Here is a 25919-nt window from a genome sequence, read left to right as displayed (position 1 = left end):
ATACCAGTAGAGAAACAGGCCTGAGCCAAATTCAGAACTAGTTTTAAAAAAAGTTAAAAAGATGAGCAGAGAAAAACATGAGTGTCCTGTTAAACCGCTCCTGCTTTAGAGTTTGTCTCATTGTTGCACCTGTTGTTAATTTCATTAACAGCAAAGCAGCTGAAACTATTTAACACTCACCTCTACACAGATGTTTATCTGATTGATGCTACACGGATTAAAATGTGTTCTTTTCATTTTTTAACAGTGTAATTGGTCGTCTGTGAGTTTGTACATACACACATAAAGCAGAGTGACTCAAATCAATTTATTATGAAAAATGAGAGAAAAGTCCACAGACCTTGGTCTTTACATACAATTGCAGTAATACGATCAAATTCTGATTCTAGTATTTGATCTTAGCCATGACTGAATGCTGTAATCGAGTTTGGTGATTCCATTCACTAACATATTTCACTGAGATCAACTTTTACGTGGGTAGATGATTTTTTTGAATCCACAGCACAGATTCCACCTCGCTTCAGCAGGTTTGCACTGTTTGTGTACCAGAGGGCAGTTTCTCAGCATCTTTTTCAGTCAGCTGTCGTCCCGTCTCACTGCACACGTCTAAGAGTTCTTTTGCGGTACCTTGATGGTCACCTGAAAGCACGAGCAGGGTTTCAGCATGTAAGAAATGTCTAATGTACACTGCATCACGGGGTACATCACATATTTACATTTATTCATTCATTTATTGTCATTATTTTACTAAAACGCTACAATAAAGTACTGTGATGCCCTTGGTGATAAAGAAAACAAAAGATAAATAAATACATAAATAAGATTTTAAAAAAGGGCAAAAAAATCAAAAACATAAAGGCAGAAGTCTCGAGAGTACAGCGACTGAATGTTTCAGTTTCCTGAGGAAGAAGAGGCTTTGTGGAGGCCTGGGAATTTGATGTTATCCCCTCACTGCCCTCGGATGAGGAGAGGTGGGTGCTCTGGCCTCCTGGAGTCGACTGTGACCTCCTTGGTCTTGCTGATGTTAAGCAGCAGATTGTTCAACAAACAGGGAGAAGTGCTGGATCTCCTCTCATTGTTTGGTATAAAATCCACTACGTTTGTGTCGTCTGCAAATATCAGAGTCGTGTTTGAGGAGCGCATCGCTGCACTAAGTGTTTTCAAAAAGTCCCATCCATACTGTGACCTAATATTATATATAATATTAAAGGATGACTCTGTTATCTCATGTTTTTGTACATGGTGCAGAAACATTATTCCCAGTTATCAAATCTTTGACACAAATATTAGTAACTCAGGCTGATTGAACACAATAAAATTATTCTTTATGGGTTTGACAACAATCTGTTTTATATAACTTAAATCCTTTCTAACATACTGCATAATAACAACTAATAATAACTGAGCCTAATTAAACGCTCGGCTGATATTACGACCCTGATTAGAAGACCGAGTTTAAGATATCCAAGGCCAAGCCTTTCCTCTGTAATCACAGACGGTTGAACGATCGATCGTTTTCTGATCAAAACTGCGATTTCAGACAGATCGATCATGTGACGGCCAAAGCTGCAGTTTTTTGCAGCGCTCCTGACTGACCCAGGATCTGTAGTGTTATTTATTTAGCAGAACCAAAAGACAGTTAGGAGGTGCCATAACACACTGTGACATGGTGTCTGCTAACAGGGTCACCAAATATGATTTTTTTTAGTATTTTACTTAACTGTAACTTCACATTATAAAGGATTTTTTGCGCTACTTTTTTAGGTTAAGACAGTCAAAAACGGTTCTTCATTTGTAAGAACTGTTATTGGTCAAAAACTTTAAAGAATGTACATGCGTGTTTCTTATTAATAAATACATTTGAAACCACTTTAGTTTTCATCAATGTTACTGTACGCTGTGAATTTTGTGCTAAAGCTTTGAAGAAAATCATGAATTGAACCGAAATCGCAATATCTATTTCCTGAGACTCACACGCTCTCCCTCCTGTATCAGCCTCTAAGCCATAGCTCACTTTGATCTTAAACAGCTGGACATATTTAACCGTTTTTCTACATAATAAAGAAAAAACTGCTGTGAAAAAGAAAGAAATCTGTCAGCTTGACTCTTTGGACTTAATTGGAAGAACTAAATGTATAAAATACAAGTTACATATGCTGTAAGGTGCATGTATAGAAGTAGTTCTGTTAGCTCATTGCTCAGACTGCCCATTTTTTGGCTGTTGTAGTTTGTTGTAGTCATAAAGAACAGATTTCTATAGTAGTTGCAGAGGTTTTATTAGAGACATAATTAAGCATTTTGCAAGTTGAATTTTTTGGTACTAAATAGCAGAAATTTGTCTTTTTTGTCATTTTTGGGGGGAAAAACTGCAGCTGACAGCACTGTACACAACGGTAGACTGGTGTGTAATAAGCAAACAAACAAGGCAGAAAACAGATTTTTGATGGGAACCTGGTCTCGAAGCACACTGACAGATAGAGCTGTGCGATTTTATCGTGGTGGCATCCAAAGTAAGAGGGAATTCAATGTTTTTCAGATGTGTAGTGTTGTGGTCTTCTTTTGCTGCTGGTTCAGTGAATTTTGGTTGGAGGGTGACGATGTGAGATGTCGGCTTCCTGCACCCAGTGGGCTTGTCCTGTGCGTGGGATCCACGCTTTGTGTTTACATGTTTTTTACGGAATCTGTTTACCTGCTCTTTAATCGTTTGCCGTTTTGGCTTTTTGTTGGTCGCTGAAATGGTTTGACGAGCTTTTAGCTGAGACTCTGACGTTTCTGTGGATACCACACGTGGCAGGACATCACGATAAACTAGATGGACATTTTTATACCGTAGTTATAAATAACATTCTCTCTATTTATAAACCATATTTATTATAGTATGATGCAACCAACATTCCTACCTCTGGTCCCTACCTCTTACTCAGTGTGCACTACACCACTGATTACACGGCACCTTATACTGCACTGATAACTTGCTAATTACATCACACCTGCATCCTTTATATTGCACCTTACAGCAGGTATAACTTGTTTACAACTGCATATATCTGTGTGTCTTTTATTCCTTTTATCTTCTGCCTCTCACCCCTGGTCCTGGGGGCACTGAGGTTCAAATAATTGACATGCATTGTGGGAGATGTAGTTTACGGTCACTGTGTGCTTTTAAGCAGCATACAGTAAACTTATTTTAAGACAATCTTGCACAATCACTCGCAGGTCACATAAAATGATGTGGCGGGCCACATTTGGCTGGCAGGCCTTGAGTTTGACACATGTGCTCTAAGGCTCAGAATAAAGGCAAAAGCTAATGATAACCTCACCTACGATTCCCAGCTTAAAGATATGAGATTTTGGGCACGCATACATGCTGACACGGAGCCACCTGTTCAAAGCCTGTAAGCACCAAATGGCAGCAGTGTTTACCGTTTTAACTTCTGTATAGTTGTCCAAGCCGTACTGGCCCAGCTCTCTGCCGACACCTGAAGCCTTGTAGCCTCCAAACGGAGCCTGAGCCCCAAACACGTCATAGCAATTAATCCTGCAAAAGAACACACACAGGAACAAACACTGATGTTAAAGATAGACTGAATGAATATTGAGCTACAGCAACATATTGTGGACATCCAAACAGTGATGACGCATTGCTGTGTGATGTCCTTCAGCAGCTGGATTTGTAGGTGTTTGGAAAATAAAGTGCAGCTACACAGATAACTGAAAAACCTGACCTTATTAGGAGAGTCAGTATTCCCCCTCATATTTCAGGACAGAGAGTTCGAGAGTCCATCCAAGAGGTGAGAAATGAAAAGCCGTACTCTGACAGGCTCTCAGTGCACACACTCAAACACACAACTTTTCCCTCCTCTGTGAAGGTTTGCACATTAGTGATCCTATTAATCTCTCCTTACCAGACTGTGCCAGCACGAAGTCCACTGGACACATAGTTGGCTTTATCGATGTCCTTAGTAAACACGGCGGCTGCAAGCCCATACTTTGTGTCATTGGCTCTTGTCACTACCTCCTCGAGGGTCTTAAACTTCAAGATTTGCATCACTGGACCAAAAATCTGCAAGTCAAAACAAGAGAGACACGAAAGCAAAAAAGTAATTTAGAAACATCAACAGTAAGAAATTACCAGGTGTGTGCGTGTGTTCAGTATCTGAAAGGAAACACTAACAAAGATGGATCCATGACTGAGCTAATTGCACGATGTAAAAGCCCCAGGAAGGCAACTTTTACGCTCTCAGCAGCCACGTCTGGAGCTTTGCAATGGTACCACACTTTAATCCTGTGAGCACTCGACAATGATCCTCAGATGTTTGCGAAGCCAGACTGCACCAGTGGCAACAGACTGACACCTGAATTCAATCCAATTCAATTAGAGTCTATTTATGTAAATAATCCAGTCAGATCACAACAACAGTCGCCTCAAGGTGCTTTATATTGTAAGGTAGACCCTACAATGATACAAAGATAACAGCGAAATCTCAGATGACCCCCTATGAGCAAGCACTTTGGCGACAGTGGGAAGGAAAAACTCCCTTTTAACAGGAAGAAACCTCCGGCAGAACCAGGCTCAGGGAGGGGCGGGGCCATCTGCTGTGATTGGTTGGGGTGAGAGAAGGAAGACAGGATAAAGACATGCTGTGGAAGAGAGACAGACGTGAATAATAACAAAGGATTAAATCCAAAGTGGTGTATAAACACATGCTGAGTGAAAAAGAAACACTCGGTGCATCATGGGAAATTCGCAGCAGCCTAAGCCCTGTTGCAAATTAAGTGGTGTGGGTCAGTGTGTTTGTCCTCACAGTGTAGGTCTACATGATTTTGTCTGGACTACTAGAGTACACTGATATAAAACAGTTACAATGGTTATTTACAGAACTATCCTACCTCCTCTCTGGCAATGGTCATGTTGTCCTGGACATCTCCAAACACAGTAGGCTGGATGAAGTATCCTCTGTCTGCAGCTATTCCTCCTCCACACATCAGCTTGGCTCCTTCTCTCTTGCCACTGCTGATGTACCCCAGAATCTTGTTGAATTGCTCCTGATCTATCTGGAGAGTTTATTGGAAGAAAGGGCATCGATTGTTTGTGACGGTGCAAAGTACTCGACTCTGAGAGCAACACAGACTTTATATATGTGTACCTGAGGTCCCTGCTCTGTCTTTAGGTCAAAAGGATCTCCTACAACTCGTTTCTTGGCTCGCTCCACACTGCGCTCCACAAACTCATCGTAGACATCAGCTTGGACATACGTTCGAGAGCCAGCACAGCAACACTGGCCTTGGTTGAAAAACAGAGCAAAGTGGGACTGCTCCACAGCGTACTCCACTGAATCAGGGAAGAAACAGAAAAACTTTACATTCACTGGAGACAATCTTAAAACAGAAGCAACACTAAGATTCTTAGACTGTCCAGCTGTAACAATATAGCAATCACTGCCACAAAGCAGGAGAAGACTTTTATGTATCCAACTGCTCAGTCCTAATAAGGCCTGAACAAAGTTTACACAAAGATGGGAAAAGTGTCAACAATAGGATTCAGATTTCTAAACATACTATATACAGTGTGTACTGCAAAGTAAGTCAGAGGACGTACTGTCAGCATCAGACAGGATGATGTTGGGGCTCTTTCCTCCCAGCTCCAAAGTGACTTTCTTCAGGTTGCTGCTGCCTGAAGCCTGTTGGATTAGATGACCCACCTGACAGACAGAAGGAAAGGCAGAGACAGTGATACCTTTGCTTTTTGATGATTGCTATTCAACACTGCTAATTATGATGTTAGCATTAAAATTCACCAGGCATCCATCCACAGTATGGATGCATGTCTTTGCACATAAAGCAGGTAATGTATTGTGTAGGCTGCTTTGAGTTAGCGTGGAGTATATGTACGATGACAATAAAGGACTATTCTATTCTAGAATATCACAGAAACATCTAAACAATACTTTAAAAAATGACCAAATGAAACAGTTTCGTTTTCCTGTGTATCCAAGTCTAGCTTTGTATTTCTGGCACTCCATCAACAAAGCTGTGTTTGAGTGAAGTCCTGCCTATGAGTCTGCATTTTTGTTCCTCATCCTGCCTGCTTCACATCGCCACATGACATCCTGGTGCTATCCCTCTTCAGGCCATCAACTCAAGTACCTCCCTTGGTAGGTAATACAGCCAGTCACCAACAGCTCAGTGCCCTTGTTGCATATCTGGTCAGTGATCGATTACTAGGGGTGGGTTTTGATTATCGATTTATCGATTAAAATTGATTCTGGCTTGGATAACGTGATATGGACTCATTAAAATCCTGAATCGATCTTTTAATATAAATTTATTTTGCCCGAAATGCCAGAATCTCAGGTGAAACCTCACAAAATTTCAACAACCACCAAACAGCTAAAACAGTAAATGAGAGCAGGAACACGGATTCTGCACAAAGACGTAAACACAAAGCGCGGACCCGCGGATCAGAATCAGTGAGATGTCGCCTTTCTCACCCGACGGCACGGACACGGTCGGGGCTGAAAGCCGACAGCTGCTGATTCTGATGTTTCGGCGGGTCCGCGCTTTATGTTTACACCCTTTTTGCGCTGATTCTGAAGCTGCAGGCTTTTATCTCTCTCAGTACTTCAAGAACAGTTTCCTGTCTAAAAATCTGTTTTCTGCATTATTCGCTTGCTTGTTACGCACAGGTCTACCGTTGTTTACAGCGCTGTCGGCCGCTGTTTTTTTTCTTTTACTTACTTCTGAAAACAAAGCCTCATTTCTGCTGTTCAATGTAAACCTGTTCAAATTATGCAAAATTGCAAAACGCTCAGCCGTGTCTCTAATAAAACCTCTGTAACTTTGCTCTGCTTCACTTCAGCAGCATCAGGTAACGTTCATATGTTGATTAATGGTTTTCTTTCGTTTTTGATCGACTGCAGAATATTTTTATAAAATCCCAGGACAGGAAAGTCGCCTTCATGTTTTTCTGTGTTTTATCCTCAGCTACTTTGACACAAAGGCATCTGCTGTGATACTCACACCTTTGATAAAGTCTCACAAGTGTCAGATTTCTTTTTATAGATATGAAAATATGGAAATGTACTGATGCATGATCTGAATTATAATATTTCTGACTGTCTGAGGCAAAATTTCCCCGATTCAAATTGAATCGAATCGTGGATCGAATCGATTCTAGAAATCAGTGACGATACCCAGCCCTACTGCTTACCACTCACTCTGGCTCTGTCTGCTAATTCTGAAGCCACTAAAACTCATCACAGAGTCGGTAATGATGTTTGTCAGCCATGTCTCTGTCAAGCATAACAGGCTGCTCTCCCAATACAATTTCTGGCTCCTGACGAGAGGCTCTACCTCCTGTAAAATGCTAGTTAGCAGAGAATATTTCCCATGGAATACAGATACAGCTACTTAGAACTGCTGCTACCAGCTGTGAGCTTTGAGTAAATCCATATTTGCTAGTAGTAAACCCTCTTTATTTGAAAAAAAGATTATTAAGATTATTATTATTATTATTATTATTATATTATAAGATTATTCAAAATATAAGTTTGATTAAAATATTGAATGAAAAATGCAGTTTGAGTAGTGAAAATGATTCTATTATGCAGATTTTGTGTGCACAGACATGATCCAGCTTTGTCTGTGTGTGGCTGTATGAATGTGAAGAATAAGAAATGTGTGGCCAACCCAACATTATGCATAATCCTGAATGAGAGAAACAATACAATAACCTCAGTTTGATCTGAATTAAGAAGCAGAAAGTTAGCGGCCATCCAGGTCTTTATGTCTTTAAGACATTCCTGCAGTTTAACTAATTGGTCTGTGATACCTGGCTTCATGGACAGATAGAGCTGGGTGTCATCTGCATAGCAGTGAAAATGTATGCTATGTCTTCTAATGATGCTGCCTAAGGGAAGCATGTATAATGTAAACAGAATTGGTCCTAGCACTGAACCCTGTGGAACACCATAATTGACTTTAGTGTGTGAAGAGGACTCTCCATTTACATGCACAAATTGGAGTCTATTAGATAGATATGATACAAACCACTGCAGCACAGTACCTGTAATACCTACAGCATGTTCTAATCGCTCTAATAGGATATTATGATCAACAGTATCGAACGCTGCACTGAGGTCTAGCAGGACAAGCACAGAGATGAGTCCACTGTCAGAGGCCATAAGAAGATCATTTGTAACCTTCACTAAAGCTGTTTCTGTGCTGTGATGAGCTCTGAAACCTGACTGAAACTCTTCAAATGTTGATCTGTTAGCTGTTTGACAACTACTCTTTCAAGGATGTTTGATATGAAAGGAAGGTTGGAATATTGGCCTATAATTAGCTGACAGATGAACCTTTTTGCCTCAGGACTGTTTGACAACAATATTTTCATGGACCGGAAGGTGTTGATAAATACAACAAAATAAAACTAGTACCGGTACCTATAAAAAGAAGATTTATTCATAACACACGTGAAAAGACCCAGGAAAACAAAATAACGCTAAAAAACGATAAAAACCCTAAAACCATACATTTCACACCAGAGTCTCAACTCTCGCGGCCGGTACCAAATGACTCATGGACCAGTACCGGTCCATGGCCCGGGGTTGGGGACTGCTGAGCTAAGACAGCTGGGTCTAGAGATGCTTTTTAAGTAAAGGTTTAACTACAGCCAGCTTGAAGGCCTGTGGTACATAGCCGATTATTAGAGATAGGTTGATCATATTTAAGATTGAAGCATTAATTAATGGCAGGACTTCTTTGAGCAGTTTTGTAGGAATGGGGTCTAAAAGACACGTTTGGTTTTAATTATTGAAGTTAACTCAGAAAGATCAATTGGAGAAAAAGAGTCTAACTTAACATTGATGGTACTAAAAGTAGCTGTAGATAATATTACATCTGTGGGATGATTATTGGTAATTTTTCTCTAATGATAAAAATTTTATTTGTGAAGAAGTTCATGAAGTCATTACTAGTTAACGTTAAAGGGATTGTTGGCTCAGTAGAGCTCTGACTGTTTGTCAGCCTGGCTACAGTGCTGAAGAGAAACCTGGGGTTGTTCTTATTTTCTTCAATCAGTGACGAATAGTAAGATGTTCTGGCTTTATGGAGGGCTTTCTTATAAAGCAGCAAACTATTTCTCCAGGCTAAATGATGATCCTCTAAATTTGTGACACGCCATTTCCTCTCCAGCTTACGAGTTATCTGCTTTAGGCTACGTGTTTGAGAATTATACCACGGAGTCAGGTACTTCTGATTTGAGGCCTTAGTTTTCACAGGAGCTACAGTATCCAGAGTCGCATGCGTAGTGAGGAGGTAAAATTATTAACAAGATAATCGACCTCTGTTGGAGTAGCGTTCAGATAGCTGCTCTGCTCTATGTTGGTACAGAGCATTGAAGATGATAACAGTGGGTGGATTATATTCTTAAACTTAGTTACAGCACTTTCAGAAAGACATCTACTGTGATAAAGTCTACTCTCCACTAGAGCTGGGCGATAAAACGATAACGATATGTATTGCGAAATAACTTTTTCTCAATAGAAAAATTAAACTATTGCGATAGGCCTCATCTCTCTTGTCCTCTTAAAAAAAGAAAAAGAACAGCCAATCCAAATTAAGTAGCGCAGAGCCGAACCAATCACAGCCGCAGCGTCACGTCACGTGACTTGTTACGTACAGCACAAGCGCCAAGGTGCACTTGTGTATTTGTTTTTGCAGCCGTGCAGCCCGGTAATGAAGGAAAGGAGTTTGCCGACTAGAGAAAAAATCAACCGAGAGCGTGAGCGAAGGTTACCAAGAAAGAACAGATGATGGTTCCAATGCTGGAGAGCTTGTCGAACGGAAGGGCCACAGAAGTTCCGTAGTGTGAAGGTATTTCAGCTATTTCAAGTCTGACAAAAACAGAGTAGCGCCGCACTGTAAATTGTGCCGAAAAGCAAGTCTGAAATACAATAAAGCGGTGCATGCTCAATCTCTGACTGAAAGCGCTAATTTGTCATTCGGCTTTTGTCAGACTAAAGTCACTGTTAAAACTGTTTGAAAAGCTAAGCTATACAACAAGGAGAGATTGAGAATTTCCTTTTAGTTCTCAGTTTATTTGATATTGACAAAAGTTAGTCAATTTTGTCTGTTCTTCTGTAAAACGACCTAAGATTTATTTTTAGAATTAATATTTTGTTTCTAAGTGGAATTGACAATTTAGTCTGTTTGTTTTTTCTGTTTTGAAACTTAAACACTTTAGCGGCTGCCTTTTGTGTAGTTTGCAATATTTGCCTTTATTTATCTGAAACTGAAGTCTCATGTTCCTTAAGTACATCTACCCTGTTGAACTTATTATGGGAAATAAATATTTTAATTAAAACAAGCTGCTAATTATTTCACATTTTAATTGTGAGCAACAGCACATTTAAATCTTACAAATATAGTTATTTGGCTTATATCGTGATATATATCGTTATCGCCTGAAATGAAAAAAACATATCGTGATATGAAAAATCTTATATCGCCCAGCTGCTGTGTAATCAATTATTGTAAATGTAACTGTTATCAGGAAATGATCAGACAGCAGAGGGTTTTCAGGAAACACTGTTAAATGTTCAGTTTCTATGCCATATGTTAAAACAAGATCTAGAGTGTGATTAAAGTGGTGGGTGGGTTCTTTTACATTTTGAGAGAAGCCAGTTGAGTCTAATAACAGATTAAATGCCATGTTGAGGCTGTCATTTTTAGCATCTACATGGATGTTAAAATCACCCACAATCTGAGCTGAGCACTAAATCAGATAAAAAGTCTGAGAAATCAGAGAGAAACTCTGTGTAAGGCCCAGGTGGACATAGATGATAACAAGTAAGACTGGTTTCTGAGTTTTACAGCTGGGGTGGACGAGGCTAAGCATCAGGCTTTCAAATGAATTAAAAGTCTGTCTGGGTCTTTGGTTGATTAATAGGCTGGTGTGAAAAATTGCTGCCACACCGCCCCCTCGAATGCTTCGAGGTTTCTGGTAGTTAGAATGACTCGGGGTGTTGATTCATTTAAACTAACATACTCATCCTGCTGCAACCAGGTTTCTGTAAGGCAGAGTAAATCGATTTGTTGATCAATTATTAAGTCATGTACTAACAGAGACTTGGAGGAGAGAGACCTAATATTTAATAATCCACATTTCACTGTTTTACTCTTTGGTTCAGATGTGGAGGGGAGCTGCTGGAACAGGTGTGGCTGGTAAAGCTACTGCAGAATTAGGTGAGTCCCCTCACCCATCAGCTCCATGTAAACTCTGCATTGCCTGCTGGGTAATACTCAAAGGGATCAGGATCAGAGATCAGAGCACCACCAGATCAACACAGCACAGAATCAGAACGCTTCCCAGAGGAAATGATGAATTTTGAATCAGAGTTTTCTGTAAATAGTTTTAAATAGTTGCACAAACATTGCCTGAGGCATTAGCTGCATTTTGTGTAAATAGTTGTATATAAGTTTGTTGCTTATACATAGGTATATTCTGACTTTTTAGATCATTCCATCAAGTGGAAGTGACTTCTCCACATTTTTAAGTTATACTTTATTATAAATTCAACATGATATCCCAAAGTCTGTAGATGTCTTAACACCAGCTTCAGTAATGTATTCCAGACTGCATACTTTTGGGATTTCAACAGTAATAAAAATAATAGTAATAGCAGTAATAGTTTCAATGTGATGCAAATGATGGTGAACGACAAGCAAAAGCAAAAATTCCTCATTTTAACATTGTCATAAAGTTCAGCGAAACACAAAGAAGAGGAATAATTTTATAATAATGTTCTGTAAATACTTTGTGTCAGTGATTCCTCCACAGAAGAACATGTACTGTGTTAAAATCACAACCAGGCATAGACACAATATTTGAGTTTATTTGTCATTTGTCTTATTTATCAGTGTTTATTACACTGTGACAAAAGAACCCACATTTGACAGTCAGGCCTCATTATGATTATTATTAAATGGTAAATGGCCTGTATTTGTATAGCACTTTACTAGTCCCTAAGGACCCCAAAGCGCTTTACACATCCAGTCATCCACCCATTCGCACACTGGTGATGGCAGCTACATTTCAGCCACAGCCACCCTGGGGCGCACTGACAGAGGCGAGGCTGCCGGACACTGGCGCCACCGGGCCCTCTGACCACCACCAGTAGGTAACGGGTGAAGTGTCTTGCCCAAGGACACAACGACTGAGACTGTCCGAGCCGGGGCTCGAACCGGCAACCTTCTGATTACAAGACAAACTGCCAACTCTTGAGCCACAATCGCCCCTTGATGATGATGATGATGATATTATTATTAGTATTATTATTATTATCATCATTATTATTATCATCAGTAGTAGTAGTACACACAATGGCCCTGGGGTGCCTCTGTCAGTGCGCCCCAGGGCAGCTGTGGCTACAATGTAGCTGCCATCACCAGTGTGTGATTGGGTGGATGACTGAATGTGTAAAGCGCTTTGGGGTCCTTAGGGACTAGTAAAGCGCTATACAAATACAGGCCATTTACCATTTAGTAGTAGTAGTGTTGTTTGACATTTTTCAGAGTGTGGAAGGAGAGTCAAAAACAAATATTATCCACAAATTATTAGTAAAACTATCATTAAGACATCTACATAACGTAATTTACTAATCATGTTATTAATGTGTTTATTTATTTATTCATCAGCAGTCTTAAGAAAGCCGGGAAAGGCTTCAGGCCACTACAACGGGCAATTTTCCGACATAGTTTCCCATAAATTTTGCCTGGTTTCTACATTCAGGCCTAGGAGCGGTCATATGATGATGATGATGTTTAACCACATTTCCGACTAAAAATAGAGGAGCAATAGAAATGTATCTACGAGCAGCGTGTGAATATAAAGTATGACAACATTAAGCCCAAGCAGACTCGTGACACAACAGCAGCAGTGATGATGTTGTTACAGTTTAGAGTCTGCACAGCAAAGAGCAAAGAGCTGGAGCTGTTACCGACACATTGACCTCAGGGAGAGACAAAGAACATGTTTTTCCCAGTAAAAACTTTACTGTTGGTGGTGGAGCAGACCAAAGGTCAAGGCTTTTGTAAGATATACAAATAAAAGGGTTTTTTACAGACCAATAAAAATGTACATGAACTAGTAGAACTGTGAGGCGCTGACAGATGTGACAGATGCTCATTTAAACCATTAAACATTGTAATGTCTGAAATGGAAACCCAGGAGCAGCTTGGTTTCAAAGACCTGCGTTTTTTTTCCTCTTTTGAATATTTTATTATTGCTCATTAAAAAAATTCTTCATCAATAATTGCTGCCCTAGTGTTAATCTCAATCCCACGTTGCTTCATTCTCGAGTTCTCTCATCCACAGATGTGGGTGTCCACACCACGTGCCCGCTCGCAGCATCCCATCAGCCTTTTACAGCTGTAGTCTGTGGTTTGCATGGTCCCTCATTAAGACCAGTTTAAATGGGCTGATTCTCCCTACCTGTCATCAAATGGAGTTTTTGCACCTGTAACTAACTGACTACTGCAGTGTGTTTTTGCAGGACATGTGTCTGCGGTTGCATTCTCCCTTTCAGGGGACAAAACTTTGAGGCTGAATGCTGTCTGATCAGGTAATGCAGAAAGTGTGCTGCGTGTGATCACTGCTGCTACGACTGCTAAATCATTTGGAAAATGAGTGTAAATGATGAGGATTACCAATAGTTGTACACACAATGGCAAAGCTTCGGTTTCCTCTCCTACAGCAGCTTTTGACCTTATTTTCATCGTTTTATATCACCTGAAATATTTAGAACAGAGCTCCACGTGTTCCTGGCATTTACACACATGTTCATTTGTTATGCAGTCTGAATGCTCTCTGCCTGAACTGTCCATTTGCAGTCCATCTAAAATGCACCTCTCTCTGACAGGACCCAGCAAATATTTCATTTTTAGCGTTTGTGTAAGAACAATGGAATAATTGTTTTATGCTTTAATGTTTCACAAACTAAGAGTGAAGCTTGCACTCTAGAAGACTCATGTCTTCTAATTATGTATATCAGTGTTTTATAGAGAGGTTCAGCATTATGATTCTGTGGTGCACTCATTTAAACCTCTCCTTTTTATGTTGCTGCAGAAACAAACTAAACTAAAAGCCGGCCTGCAGCACATTGTTGGGTCACTTTCTGCTCCATGTCATGTTTGGCTTCAATCACATAGCTCGACAGCTGGTGCAGAATAAGAGGGTTTGAATTTTTTGACTTGTTTTTAGTTTTCTGGCCCCTCATGCCAATAATTCCCTCCATCCAGCTTCTTCCGCTTATCTGGGGCTGGGTCGCGGGGGCAGCAGCCTAAGGAAGGAAACCCAGACCCCTCTCTCCCCAGCTCCACCTTATCCAGGGGATCACCAAGGCCTTCCCAGGCCAGCTGAGAGATATAATCCTAGGTCTGCCCCGGGCCCTCCTCCCGGTGGGACATGCCCAGAACACCTCACTCAGGAGGCGCCCAGGAGGCATCTTTATCAGATGCCTGAATAACCTCAACTGGCTCCTTTCGATGTGGAGGAGCAGCAGCTCTACTCTGAACTCCTCCTGGATTGGCTGAACTCCTCACCCTATCTCTGAGGGAGAGGCCAGCCACCCTTCAGAGGAAGCTCATTTCTGCCGCTCGTTCTTTTGGCCATGCCAGTAATTATTTATCAGTTTTAGCAAACATACAGCATGTTACTGTCCAACCAACAACTCATGGCACAAAAGGCATTAACTGTCATACCTCTGTGGATCCAGTAAAAGCCACCTTGTCGACATCCATGTGCCTTGCAATGGCAGCACCAGCTGTTGGTCCCATCCCAGGCAGGATGTTCACAACACCTTCAGGAAAACCCACCTGGAAACAGAACCAAAGCTTAGTAAAACCTGGCTTTTTTTGTGCATACAGTCACATGAAAAATACATTACTCTCTCTTTCAATTCTAAAATTTAACACATCAGGACATTTTTTTAAATCATGTAGTCCTTACCAGGTCCTATACGATTTAAATACAACTTCAGATGAATAACAATACACAATGTGTTAAACCATGTCATTATTTATCTCCCAAAACTGAAACCAAAATGCAGCAGCAGTATGTAGAAACCTTGGTGTTTTCCTGGACAGCTCTTTCAAACTCGAGAAACAGATCTCCTCTGTGGTAAAAAAACTGTTTCTACCAGCTGGGTCAGGTATCTAAAGGAAAGCCGTACCTCCCTTTGAAGGACCGTGAAAAGCTTATTCACACTCTTATCACTTCCAAATTAGACTACTGTAATTCCCTCTACTCGGGCCTCCCATCTTCCTCTCTTCACCGGCTCCAGTTAGATCAAAACGCAGCTGCGTGTCTCTTAACTGGTACTAGAAATGATGCCCACATCACACCAGTTTTAGCCAACCTACACTGGCTCCCTGTTGAATATCGTATCAATTTCAAAATTCTTTTGCTTACCTTTAAAATTTTAAACAATTTGGCTCCCAGCTACCTATGCGAACTCCTCCATTTGTATATCCCTAATAAGGCACTTAGATCTTCCAATCAAATGCTCCTGACACAACCGAGGTCTCGTCTGAAGTCCAGAGGTTATCGGGCCTTTGCTGTCGTAGCACCCAGACTCTGGAATGACCTCCCTCCTTATATTCGTTCCTCCGAGTCCATCCAGTCCTTTAAATTGCGCCTTAAAACGTATTATTTTAGTCTGGCTTTTGATTCAAACTAGTTTGTTATTTTGTGGCTAGTTATGTTGGTTTTTTTACCCATATTGTTCATATTGTTTCCTGCCCTCCTTTTAACTGTTTCTTTTTTATTCTGTCTTATGCTATTGCTCTGACCGACTGTGAAGTACTTTGGGCAACTTTGTTGTATTATTATGTGCTATAGAAATAAATTTTGATTTGATTTGAATTTCAAGGCAACAGCCAGGGGGCAGAGGGCTTCAGGTTCAGCGAGCCCAGGATCTTATCTCTGCTTTTTGCTTATGATGCGATTCCTTTGGTTTCATCAAGCTACAGCACACAGCTTGCAGTGGGGTTGTTTGCAGCGCTGCATCTCTGTGCTGGCTTTGGAGCACCTGCTGTCCCCCAGAGGAGGTGGCTGGGTGACGAGGTCTATGTTGCAGTGTTCCCGGGCTCAGACCAGGTTAAGACGCACACAAATATTTATGGATATTTTGAGGACCTCTTTTGATTTTACAACAACACATTCCTCTACATTATGTAACAAGATTTCACAATTTAAGTTCATAACAAAGAAAAAGACTGAAATACTGACGTCGACGTTCCTCTGTACTACATTTCTGATGACTAATACTTTGGGATTACAAACTGAAACATACCTCTTTGATTAGGCTGGCTACATAAAGCGCAGTGAGCGGCGTCTGCTCTGCGACCTTCATCACCACAGTGTTACCAGTTGCTAGTGCAGGACCAAGTTTCCACGCCTGCATCAGCAGAGGGAAGTTCCACTGCAGGAGGAAAGGAGACAATCCTAAGTAAAGATAAGGTGACACTTCACCTATAAAATATCCACATCCTGCTTCTATTAACGCTTCTGTGACAAAGGAAATCATCCATACCGTTTCTACTACTATTATATGGACTTTGCAAGCTTTAAATGGCCATGAACCAGTGCAGTAACTGTTGTTTCAGTATTAATATCCAATAATGCTTTATATCTGTATAGCTATATCTGGCGTAGCGTGGTCTGTGGCTCAGCTGCAGGGGAGGGGTGGTACACTGGGTTCAGGCGGGAGTGCCGGGGGGGCTGGCAGGCCTCCCCTATTTCAGTAGCATGCTGGGACCTGGGAGAGAGAGGAGCTGGACTGTCTGCTGTCCAGACTGTCAGAACGACCAAACAGAGCCAAACAGCAGTCTGTGACCTAGCAGCAACTACAGCCTGGAAAGGGCAGATTATAAATAAAACATGGATCGGTGTGCGTATATGTAGAGCTCAGCTGAGGATAAATTACAATCTACTTTGTGTCTTTCAATCACAGGATAACCAGGTGACATTTACTTTATTACAATTCTGTAGCAAAAGCTGTTACAAACATACAATCATGTAAAAAAGTAGCACACCCTCTGCCAGCGCTCAGATTGTTCTTATCAGGACGGAATACAAAAATGACCTGTTCCTTTTCAGGTTTTGAAACTCTTCATGTATGTTGGTGCACATCATTCTGCACAACACCCCCAAAATGTGACGAACCAAGTGCAGAAGCTGTTTTATCAGCAATAACTTAAAGTGATACAGAAAATTATTTCATCAGTATCTCACATCATTGGACTTTTCTTCAGGCAAGTCTTGAAGTTTTTTCAGATGCAACTTTTTAAACCTAAGACACGTTGCCATGGTAACCCTTCCAAACAGGTGATACTTGCTCCTTCGTCTCTTAATAATGCTGTCATTAACTTAGCATTTCACATGCCCGCTGAGACATTCATTTCATGCCGTACTGTATGTACACAGAGGTCACAGGTGATTCTGCAATCACGCCTTCACTCTGCAGGTGTAAAGAGAATAAGTGAAGCATTTTTCTTCTTTAACTTTCTTCTTCCTGCCTACTTCCTTACCGGTATGATCTGCCCACAAACTCCAACGGGTTCATGTCTAGTGTAGCAGAAATAATCTCCATCGATGGGGATGGTCTTTCCCTCCCATTTGTCGGCCCAGCCTGCATAATATCTACACAATAAAAGTGGATTTAAACACTGTGGGGTTGGGTAAGAAGGCAGCTGAATGCTTCAGTAAGAAATAACAAGGAAATGCTGTGACAAGATTGCACTTTGTAACATCATTTCAGAAATGTTCTGCTTCACTGAGGCCAGTGACGCTTTGAAATGCTCTAAAACTTTGTTGTGTATTTGTTACCTGAGACATTTCACCACTGTGGGCAGATCCACTGCATAGGCCACAGCATAGGGCTTCCCATTGTCAAGGGTCTCAAGCTCCTGTGGAAACAACACAACAGTTTCATGTGGTATAAAAAACATTGAAATAACAAAAGTACAACATCATGTGGCTCCATGTACTGCAAATGTCTTACTTAATAAAGGAACAATGACTAATGCTGTGTTTGCGCTATCTTTACAGGCTGCAGGGAGAGGCTGTAGATAACAGCAATGTTATCTAAGGTCCACAGTGAATCATCAAACCCTGATGAATGTGAGTAACTTTGGTTCCCTTGAACCAAACACAGCTGAAGTTCTGTCTAAACAAAAAAATGGAATCAAAACAACTAAACAGATCACAGTAAACGATAAAACAGTCCTGTGAAAAAGTCTAATTTCCCATGGGAACATGGGCTTTTTAAGGAAGTATTTCAGAAATGAGAGTGCACAGAAAAAAATGACACTTTTTCATAACTGAAGTGAAAAATAAAGAACATAGACTTTGCTCTCGTGGCCAGATGGTTGGAGAGAAACTGTTGTCACACTGGCTTGTAGAATACTCTCCCAGTAATCCGATCATTTATTTCGATTAGTTTGGACAGGGTTGAGTCACAGGCATTCACAAACTTCATTCAGAACGACAGGTCTTTAAATCCTCTCATTATGATGCCTGACACTAACACAGCATAGCAGTGGATGTAATCAATGCAAGTGTGTGCTACGTTCGAAGTGACAGAAAAAGCAGTCCCAAGATCTGGAAGACGTCTAAAAGTTATTTCTGAAGATCAAGGTGCTACCAGCTCTTCTCACAAGAACATTGAAATTTTTATGATTGCAAATATAGGTAATGTATCAAAGAGGATTAAATGTCTGCTCGTGCGGTCGCCGGTTTAGCTCAGCGCGCTGAGCGGGCGGCCACATGCCATACGGCTGACGGCGGCCGGCCCACGGCCCCTTCTCGCTCTGCCCCCGCTTTCCTGTACTTTCTTCACTGTGTCTATCAAATAAAGCTGCAAAATGCCAAAGGATATATTTTAAAAAGTCTGCTCATGCATGATTATCTCAGAAAAAGCCAAATATTTCCATCAGATACTTTTTCACATGACTGTGGTAACGATGAACACAGAGAAGTAAAAGAAAAGCTGCTTTTAGAGTTTTAGCCATTAACAATCACTCACAGCGAGGTAGGCAGCATCTCTCTCTATAGCATCAGCCAGTCTGTTCAGCAGCAAGCCACGATGAGAGGCATCCATCCGTCGCCATGGCGATCCCAACCTGAAGGCATTACTTGCTGCTTTCACTGCCTTCTCCACATCTGCCTGGAAAGACAGCAGTGCAGGATTAGCTGAGCAGTTAGTTAGGAGGTGTTTATAAAGTAATACAGCATCAGACACTGGTTAGGGCTAAGAAAAGTCAAATGAAGGAATTCATGTGCATTCAAACTGTGGTCAATAACCAAAGACCTTCAATTAAGGTACAAAGTATAATTCACCAGTCCTCTTTTGATTGATCGGTCAATATTCATATGATACTGTAAATATCCATAACAAAAGAAAAAACATTTACAATCAAATAGAAAAGACAAAATTGAGACTAATACATATTCATATAGTGCCAAATCACAACAACAAAAGTCTCAGGACGCTTTATGTTGTAAAGTAAAGACCCCACAATAACACACAGAAACAACAACCATCAAACGACCCCCTTTGAGCAAACTTTTGGCAGAACCAGGCTCAGGGAGGGGCAGCCATGGGTGGGAGTGTGGGGAGTAAGACAGGACCAAGACCCACATCAGCTGATTCAGACTGCGTGTCAGAGGACAAAAATAGCGACGCAGTTTAGAGCAGGGATATGGACATTTACTTCTATTGCAGAAGAGGACGAGATAAACAGGTTCCAGGACAGAAACAACCACACTGTGCTGCCAACACAACTTCAGTTCTTTGCAAGCATCTGCTAAGACAGCATACTAACTCTAAGCTAGCCAAGAAGCCAGAGTCAAAGCTGCGTGAATGGCGACCAAAGCACCCTGACCCTCAACTTCAACAGGTAACAAGCAGATGAGCAGTTGGGCTGTAGCCTCCCATCCTACCTGATCACACTTCTACAGCAGAATCACCGTGGCGATCACTTTCTTGTGCTGGTTTTCATTCGTGCTTTATGCAATCAGTAACGGTTTAATTAAATGAAGGCATGTTGTACATACCCCATTCATAGAGACAGACTGATCAAATTTAAGCAACATTAATTAACAGCAGCTTCTTTGAAGAAATGGGATCTAATAGACACGTTTGGAGGAAGTGATTATTGACGCTAACTCAGGAGGATCAATGAAAGAGAGACTCTATTTAAAGATCAATAGTATTGAAAGTAGCTGTAAGTAATGACATGTCTGTGAGATGGTTATGAATATTTTTTCTCCAATTGTTAAAATTGTATTTGTGAAGAAATTTGTGAAGTTGTTTCTAATTAAGATTAAATGAATACTCCGCTCACCACAGCTCGACTCTGACTCTGCCTGGATACAGTGCTGAAGACAAACCTGGGGTTACTCTTTTTTTTTTCAATAAGTGGTGAATAGTAAGATGTCCTATATTTACAGAGGGCTTCTTTTTACAACAATAAACTCCGTTCCAGGCTAACTGATAATCTAAACGAGTGAGATGCCATTTCCTCTCAACCTTACAGGAAATTTGCTTTAAGGAGTGTTTTTGAGCAGGGAGTCAAGTACTTCTGATTTTAGGCTCTCTTTCCAGAGGACCATAGTATCCAAACAGGTATGCCGTGAGGATGTAACACTGTTAACCAGATAATCAACTTATTTGGAAGTAGATGATCAGACATAAGTTTTCAGGGAACCATGTCAAATGTACACATAAATGTAAAGTCATAAGCACACCCCATGACTCAGCAGCTTGTTTGTTTGTTCAGATGCAACTTTGCAAACCTCATCCATGCTGCCATGTTCTTTTTTTATCAGAGAAGAGGGTTTCTCCTGGAAAGCCTTCCAGACGAGCCCTTTTTCTAAATGCACTGCCATGAACTTTAATATTTAACATGCTAACTGACATCTGTAGAGACTGACATGTATTCTTGGGTTTCTTACAATTGGATCTGAGCAGTGGAGCTCTGGCAGAGATGTGACCACTTTCAGGGATTTTTATAAAGCTGCTGGGACAAATTATGGACCACAAGCCCCCAAAATTACTAGTTTCTCTTCATATCTTAACGTTTCCTTCATGGATACAGGATCCAAGTAGTACTACTCACTGTCCAGTACTGGCTGTCATAATGGAGTAATGTTTTATCCACCAGGGTAGCAACTAAGTCACATGACTGAAAACTATGAACACTGTATGATAAAATAAGTTTACATGGATGGGATGTGTTATTTCATAAGAACAAGAATAGAATTTTATTTTAAATTCAACAAAATCCTTAACCCTGAGTAGTGTACCAGTCTGCATGCATGTTAAAGAGGCGAAGGTGGCAAACAACGAGCCAGCACGGAAAACCATCCCCTCGCCAGACAACCAAGTGCTGTCCCTGACTGCAGCCAGTGTGAGAAGGACTCTCGCTAGGGCCGACCCACACAAAGCTGCTGGACCGGACAATACACCTGGACGTGTGCTCAGAGTCTGTGCTGACCAGCTGACTGATGTCCTAGCAGACGTCTTTAACAAGATGTTAGCATTCAGGCCAAAGAGTTCAATCTTTGTTTCATCAGACCGGAGATTTTTGTTTCTGTTGCGTGACTTTTACTGAGGAGTGGCTTCCATGTGGCTGGGGGAGTGCTGTAGAAATGGCTCTTTCTAGATGATTCACCTCTCTCCAGTTAGCAACACTGGTGCTCTGTCAGAGCGACCATCACATTCTTGGTCACCTCACTGACTGAGACACTTCTATTGTTCAGATTGGCTGGACGGTCAGGCCTAGGAAAGTCCAGCGTCCTGTGAACTCCAATCAAATCATTGTCGAAACATCTGACAGATGATCAGTGGAAACAGAAAGCACCTGAGCTCAAGCTTGAGTCTCGTGATAAAGGCCGTGAATACTTCTATTATATTCCTGTTTTTCATTTTAAATAAATGTGCAAGTATTTCAAGCAGACTTTTTGCACTCAGTGGAACAAGTGAAGCGCTGTGAATACTTTCTGGATTTCTGCATATCTGTAAGCATGTACTGATTTTAATCACAGAAAAGCCTAAAAGTTTAAAAAATACAGACAAGTCATCAGCTACAAGTCACACGGCCTTCTGACACGCAACTGTAGCTATGCTTCAGACTATTATAATGTATGTTTTTTTAGTCATCTGCTTCAGTTAGGTCCTTTCTGCCTGGATCTGAGAGTTTGCTCTTCATCTGGTTGATCAGCAATCACTGCTGCTCCCAGTTACACATATCATTTTGGTTTTTACAAAGCTCCAATACTAGCTACATATGAACACACATAAACATGTACCTACAGTAAGCATATGGTAAATTCATTATGGTCTGTCCATCTGAGCCTGCCTTTCAACAGTACAGCCAGCACTAACCAGCTGCTCAGTGTCACAGTTAAATTGCTGAGTACTGGTGATGGTACAGCCTGAGCCTGTAAGTCTGAGCTGAGGGTTGATGAACCCTGAAAGACAGTGTAAGTCAAAGGTTCATCACTTAAAAACAGCTGGGCAAAAAGGCAGCTGACTGCAACGGGTAACTTGTCTGTATTTTTAGTGTCCACTCACAAATGTATTCTACATCTGGTTACACACAGACACATCACTTTGCTACAGTAACAGTCTCACAGGTTATGGGTTAGTAGAAGAATGTAGACTTTAGATGGTTAACAACCAAACTGCAGGACATGTTTGTGTTTTTACCTTTACAGACTCTTACCTCATCAGCTTCTGCAACCTGACAGATGACTTCACCACTTGCTGGATTTATCGTAGGAAACGTTTTCCCACTCACTGCATCCTGCCACTCATTGTTGATAAAGAGCTGAAACATTAAAAAGGTCAGTACATCATTACGAGTGCAGCGACTCTGATAAAATAAGGCACTCAATACCATTTCCTGTAATGACCGTAAAACACTGATTTCAAGACAGCCAATAGATTTTTTTAACGAAATAAAGACAAAAGTCTTGCAAACTTCTGTCAGACCTGAATATCTATTTGCATATGAAGTCAATGAAGACATTTTCCTTGTAGCAGAATAAGGAGGAACTTCCACTTCTGTGATTTTTAAAAATGAATTTTGTTTTCATGCTTGACTTTTTATTGTGTTCTTAAAGAGCTTACATAAAGTCAGAACTGTTATTTACTGGTGTCTAATAGAAACAGTGACACTGGAGGTTTGTATTTAGTGACCGTGTTAACAGACAGCACGTCCCTGGCAGTGTAGCGTGTTATGGCATTCGTTATCTCCCGATGTCTTCAGCTGCTCGTGTCATACAGAGCTGAACACAAATGCCTGCGGTGATTGTTCAAGCGTCGGTACGAGCTGGTTGTTTCCGCTGGATGTTGAAGCCTGTTTCTGGTGCACGTCTGCAGCCTCAAACCCGGAATACTCCCAAATTACCGACGTGCTGCTTTTCTTGGGGATTAAATCTCAAACTGCGCTTCTGGTTCCGCTGAACATGTAAACATTTCAAAGCGGCTGGTTAATCTTGATTGGTTAACGCAACCTCTCCAGTAGCTTCTGATTGGTGAGCTTGGCAGGACGATAGAGAGACAATGTGTGTGTAAAATAAATGAATGAACAACACTACAGAGGCTGGCCATCCATGATCGCGTTGCCTGAAATCGCAATTTCGATCAGAAAACGATAACGACTAGGAGCAGGCATGTGAATAAAAAGTATGACAACATTAAGTTCAACAAACAGACCGATAACACAACAGCAGCATTGATGATGATGATGATGTCAGAGTTCATATGGATCCATTAGGAGCACGTGCTCCAATCCTCCGACGTTTGTTTGACACATAGAGAGAAAACAGACATTAAAATAAAATCTACAGAGAAATCTTAATCTGACACCGTGTTCAAACCAGGCAGCTGCTCGCTGAAGGCTGACAGCAGCCGTCACTTTCTATCGCAGTGATACAGCAAGCAGGGGGGAGCCTACATGGGGGCATGGGGTGTACTACACCACATTTATCAACTTTTGTAAAGTTGTGTTTTAGATTTCAAGAGAATTAAACTGAAATATTTTATTAATACTTTTTTAAAAAATAAATAAAAAATAAATAAAAGTGTTTTTTCTGCAGACCAATAAAAATGCATTTGGGCCAGTAAACCTCTGTGTAAAGCACTTTGAGTTTGTGTATTTGATTTGAAATTACTGTAATGGAGATTGTTTATTTGCATTCAAGAAAATTCTTCTTCATAAAATATTTAAAAAGTTCAGTTTTTTGTTTGTTTGTTTGGCAGTTGAACTATTAAAACATTGCAGTTTCTAAAATGGAAACCAATAGTTAGGAGCAGGCTTTTATTGTGAAAAACAGTGGAATATTTAGTATTGCTCATTACTAAGACAAAAGTGTTTCTTATCTGATTAATCGATGAAATATTTGATATAATACTTGTTTACTAAAATAATCGACAGCTGCAGCTGTGCTTTGTACTGAATCAGCCAATGACCCGTGTAACAGGCCTGAGCATTGTGTTATAAGGCAAAAGACAAGTTACAAGTAATGTTACCTTACGGGCCTTAGTTGCCTACCTTTCCTGTTAATAAGAATATATCATTGATTTCATCTTCTTCTCTTTGATTTAATTTAAAGGTTACAGGGACCATTCTGATACAAGAAACATGTCTGACCTCTGGATCATCAGAGAGAGTCTCAATGAGCACAAGGACAACATTTAAAGAGAGGACTCCTTTTGACTGTGAGCTCAGTCACAGTACACCACGCAGAAGGAGGTCTCAGTTTCTAAAGAGGATTTGAGGGAGAAGAGCTCAGCTGAGTGAAGAGTGAGTTTTCACAACAAGTTATTATCGCAAATTCTGGAGAAACGATAATCATAACAAATATGAGATGTCCCATACTGGCTGTTTCTGTCCTGCAGAGATTAAATCTTCATCAACGATCATGTTGTGAAATCCCACGGACTCAGAGTCAGCGTGGTGCAGCGCTCAGTTATATAAGCTCCAAGTGAAAGCTGAGTGTGACCTGTTGCTGCTTCACTGTTTGCTCTGTGAGCAGCTCGTCCCTCCGATCATAGCTCCGCATGCAGGCTGCCCTGGAAGCACAGCACGGCACGGCACGGCACGGCACAGCACGACACAGTTTATACACTTTTATAGCGCTTTAATAGCGTTCCTGTCACACTGTGCGCGCACTTGTTGATTACGCAGTTGGCTAACATCCAACATCTCGTCAGCGCAGCAACAACCGCTGGAGCGACTCTACCTTGTTGTAGTGGACCTCCGGCTGGGTGCTGGGTGCTGGGATGGCGGCTGCAGAGTAGTGACAGACCGGCAGTCGTCTTACTGTTGGAAGGCTCCGAGAAAGCACAGCGCGAAGCATGATTCCTGCTGCTGAACACCGAGACAGCGACCTGCAAACGAGTGTGCGCAAACACGGGAGATGTGGGTGGAGGTCGCAGCGGCGGGGGCTGAGCAGCACCACCAGGGCCGCCCACTTTCGTGACGCCCTGTCACGTGGAAACGGATTAAGACATACGAGGGTGGGAAAAGTAAAGGAAAAGCAAAAGAGCCTTCAGCCTGCGCTCTACCAGAAGACAGCCAGTTAGCGACTGCTGCAAAAAGACTTCCGGTCCTGTAGAAGTCTGTGAAAACTGCTTTTTGTATTGACCCCTATGAACACTTTCCTCTGAGTTTGTAGGCTCAGACATCGATCAGGTCATGTTGAACCAAAACTTCAGTCTGTTTGTGAATCTTAGTCATGCTGGAGGATCACCCGTGGTGTCTTTCACACCCACCAGATCTCTGATGGGCTCACGCCATTACATAAAGATCATAGAGTAGTTTATGTTTATGGGTGCGGGAAATGT

General features: G+C 41.3%; 1 protein-coding gene across 1 annotated transcript; it reads right to left on the bottom strand.

Annotated features, from left to right (window-relative positions):
• Positions 1–288: 288 nt before the first annotated feature.
• On the bottom strand, positions 289–25517 carry LOC116318447 (aldehyde dehydrogenase, mitochondrial-like). Its single transcript, XM_031737449.2, has 13 exons — positions 25316–25517; positions 22792–22896; positions 19089–19229; positions 17891–17970; positions 17593–17704; positions 16356–16484; positions 14764–14877; positions 5600–5702; positions 5148–5332; positions 4891–5055; positions 3906–4063; positions 3424–3538; positions 289–639 (listed from the first exon to the last, which is right to left on the bottom strand). Exons 1-13 carry the CDS (start codon positions 25430–25432, stop codon positions 607–609), a joined length of 1557 nt encoding a protein of 518 aa, XP_031593309.1. The 5' UTR covers positions 25433–25517; the 3' UTR covers positions 289–606.
• Positions 25518–25919: the final 402 nt, after the last annotated feature.

Source organism: Oreochromis aureus, linkage group 11, assembly GCF_013358895.1.
Source record: "Oreochromis aureus strain Israel breed Guangdong linkage group 11, ZZ_aureus, whole genome shotgun sequence".
Lineage (NCBI taxonomy): Eukaryota > Metazoa > Chordata > Actinopteri > Cichliformes > Cichlidae > Oreochromis > Oreochromis aureus.
This window is presented reverse-complemented; position numbering and strand designations above follow the sequence as displayed.

What these genes read in the sequence shown, in the direction of transcription:
- LOC116318447 (XM_031737449.2), bottom strand. Translation starts at nt 25,432, where the DNA reads ATGCTTCGCGCTGTGCTTTCTCGGAGCCTTCCAACAGTAAGACGACTG. An exon ending in CATCCTGTCTGATGCTGACA is followed by an intron (nt 5,333 to 5,599) that starts GTACGTCCTCTG and finishes TCCCTGATTCAG; the next exon opens with TGGAGTACGCTGTGGAGCAG. An exon ending in AGACAGAGCAGGGACCTCAG is followed by an intron (nt 5,056 to 5,147) that starts GTACACATATAT and finishes TAAACTCTCCAG; the next exon opens with ATAGATCAGGAGCAATTCAA.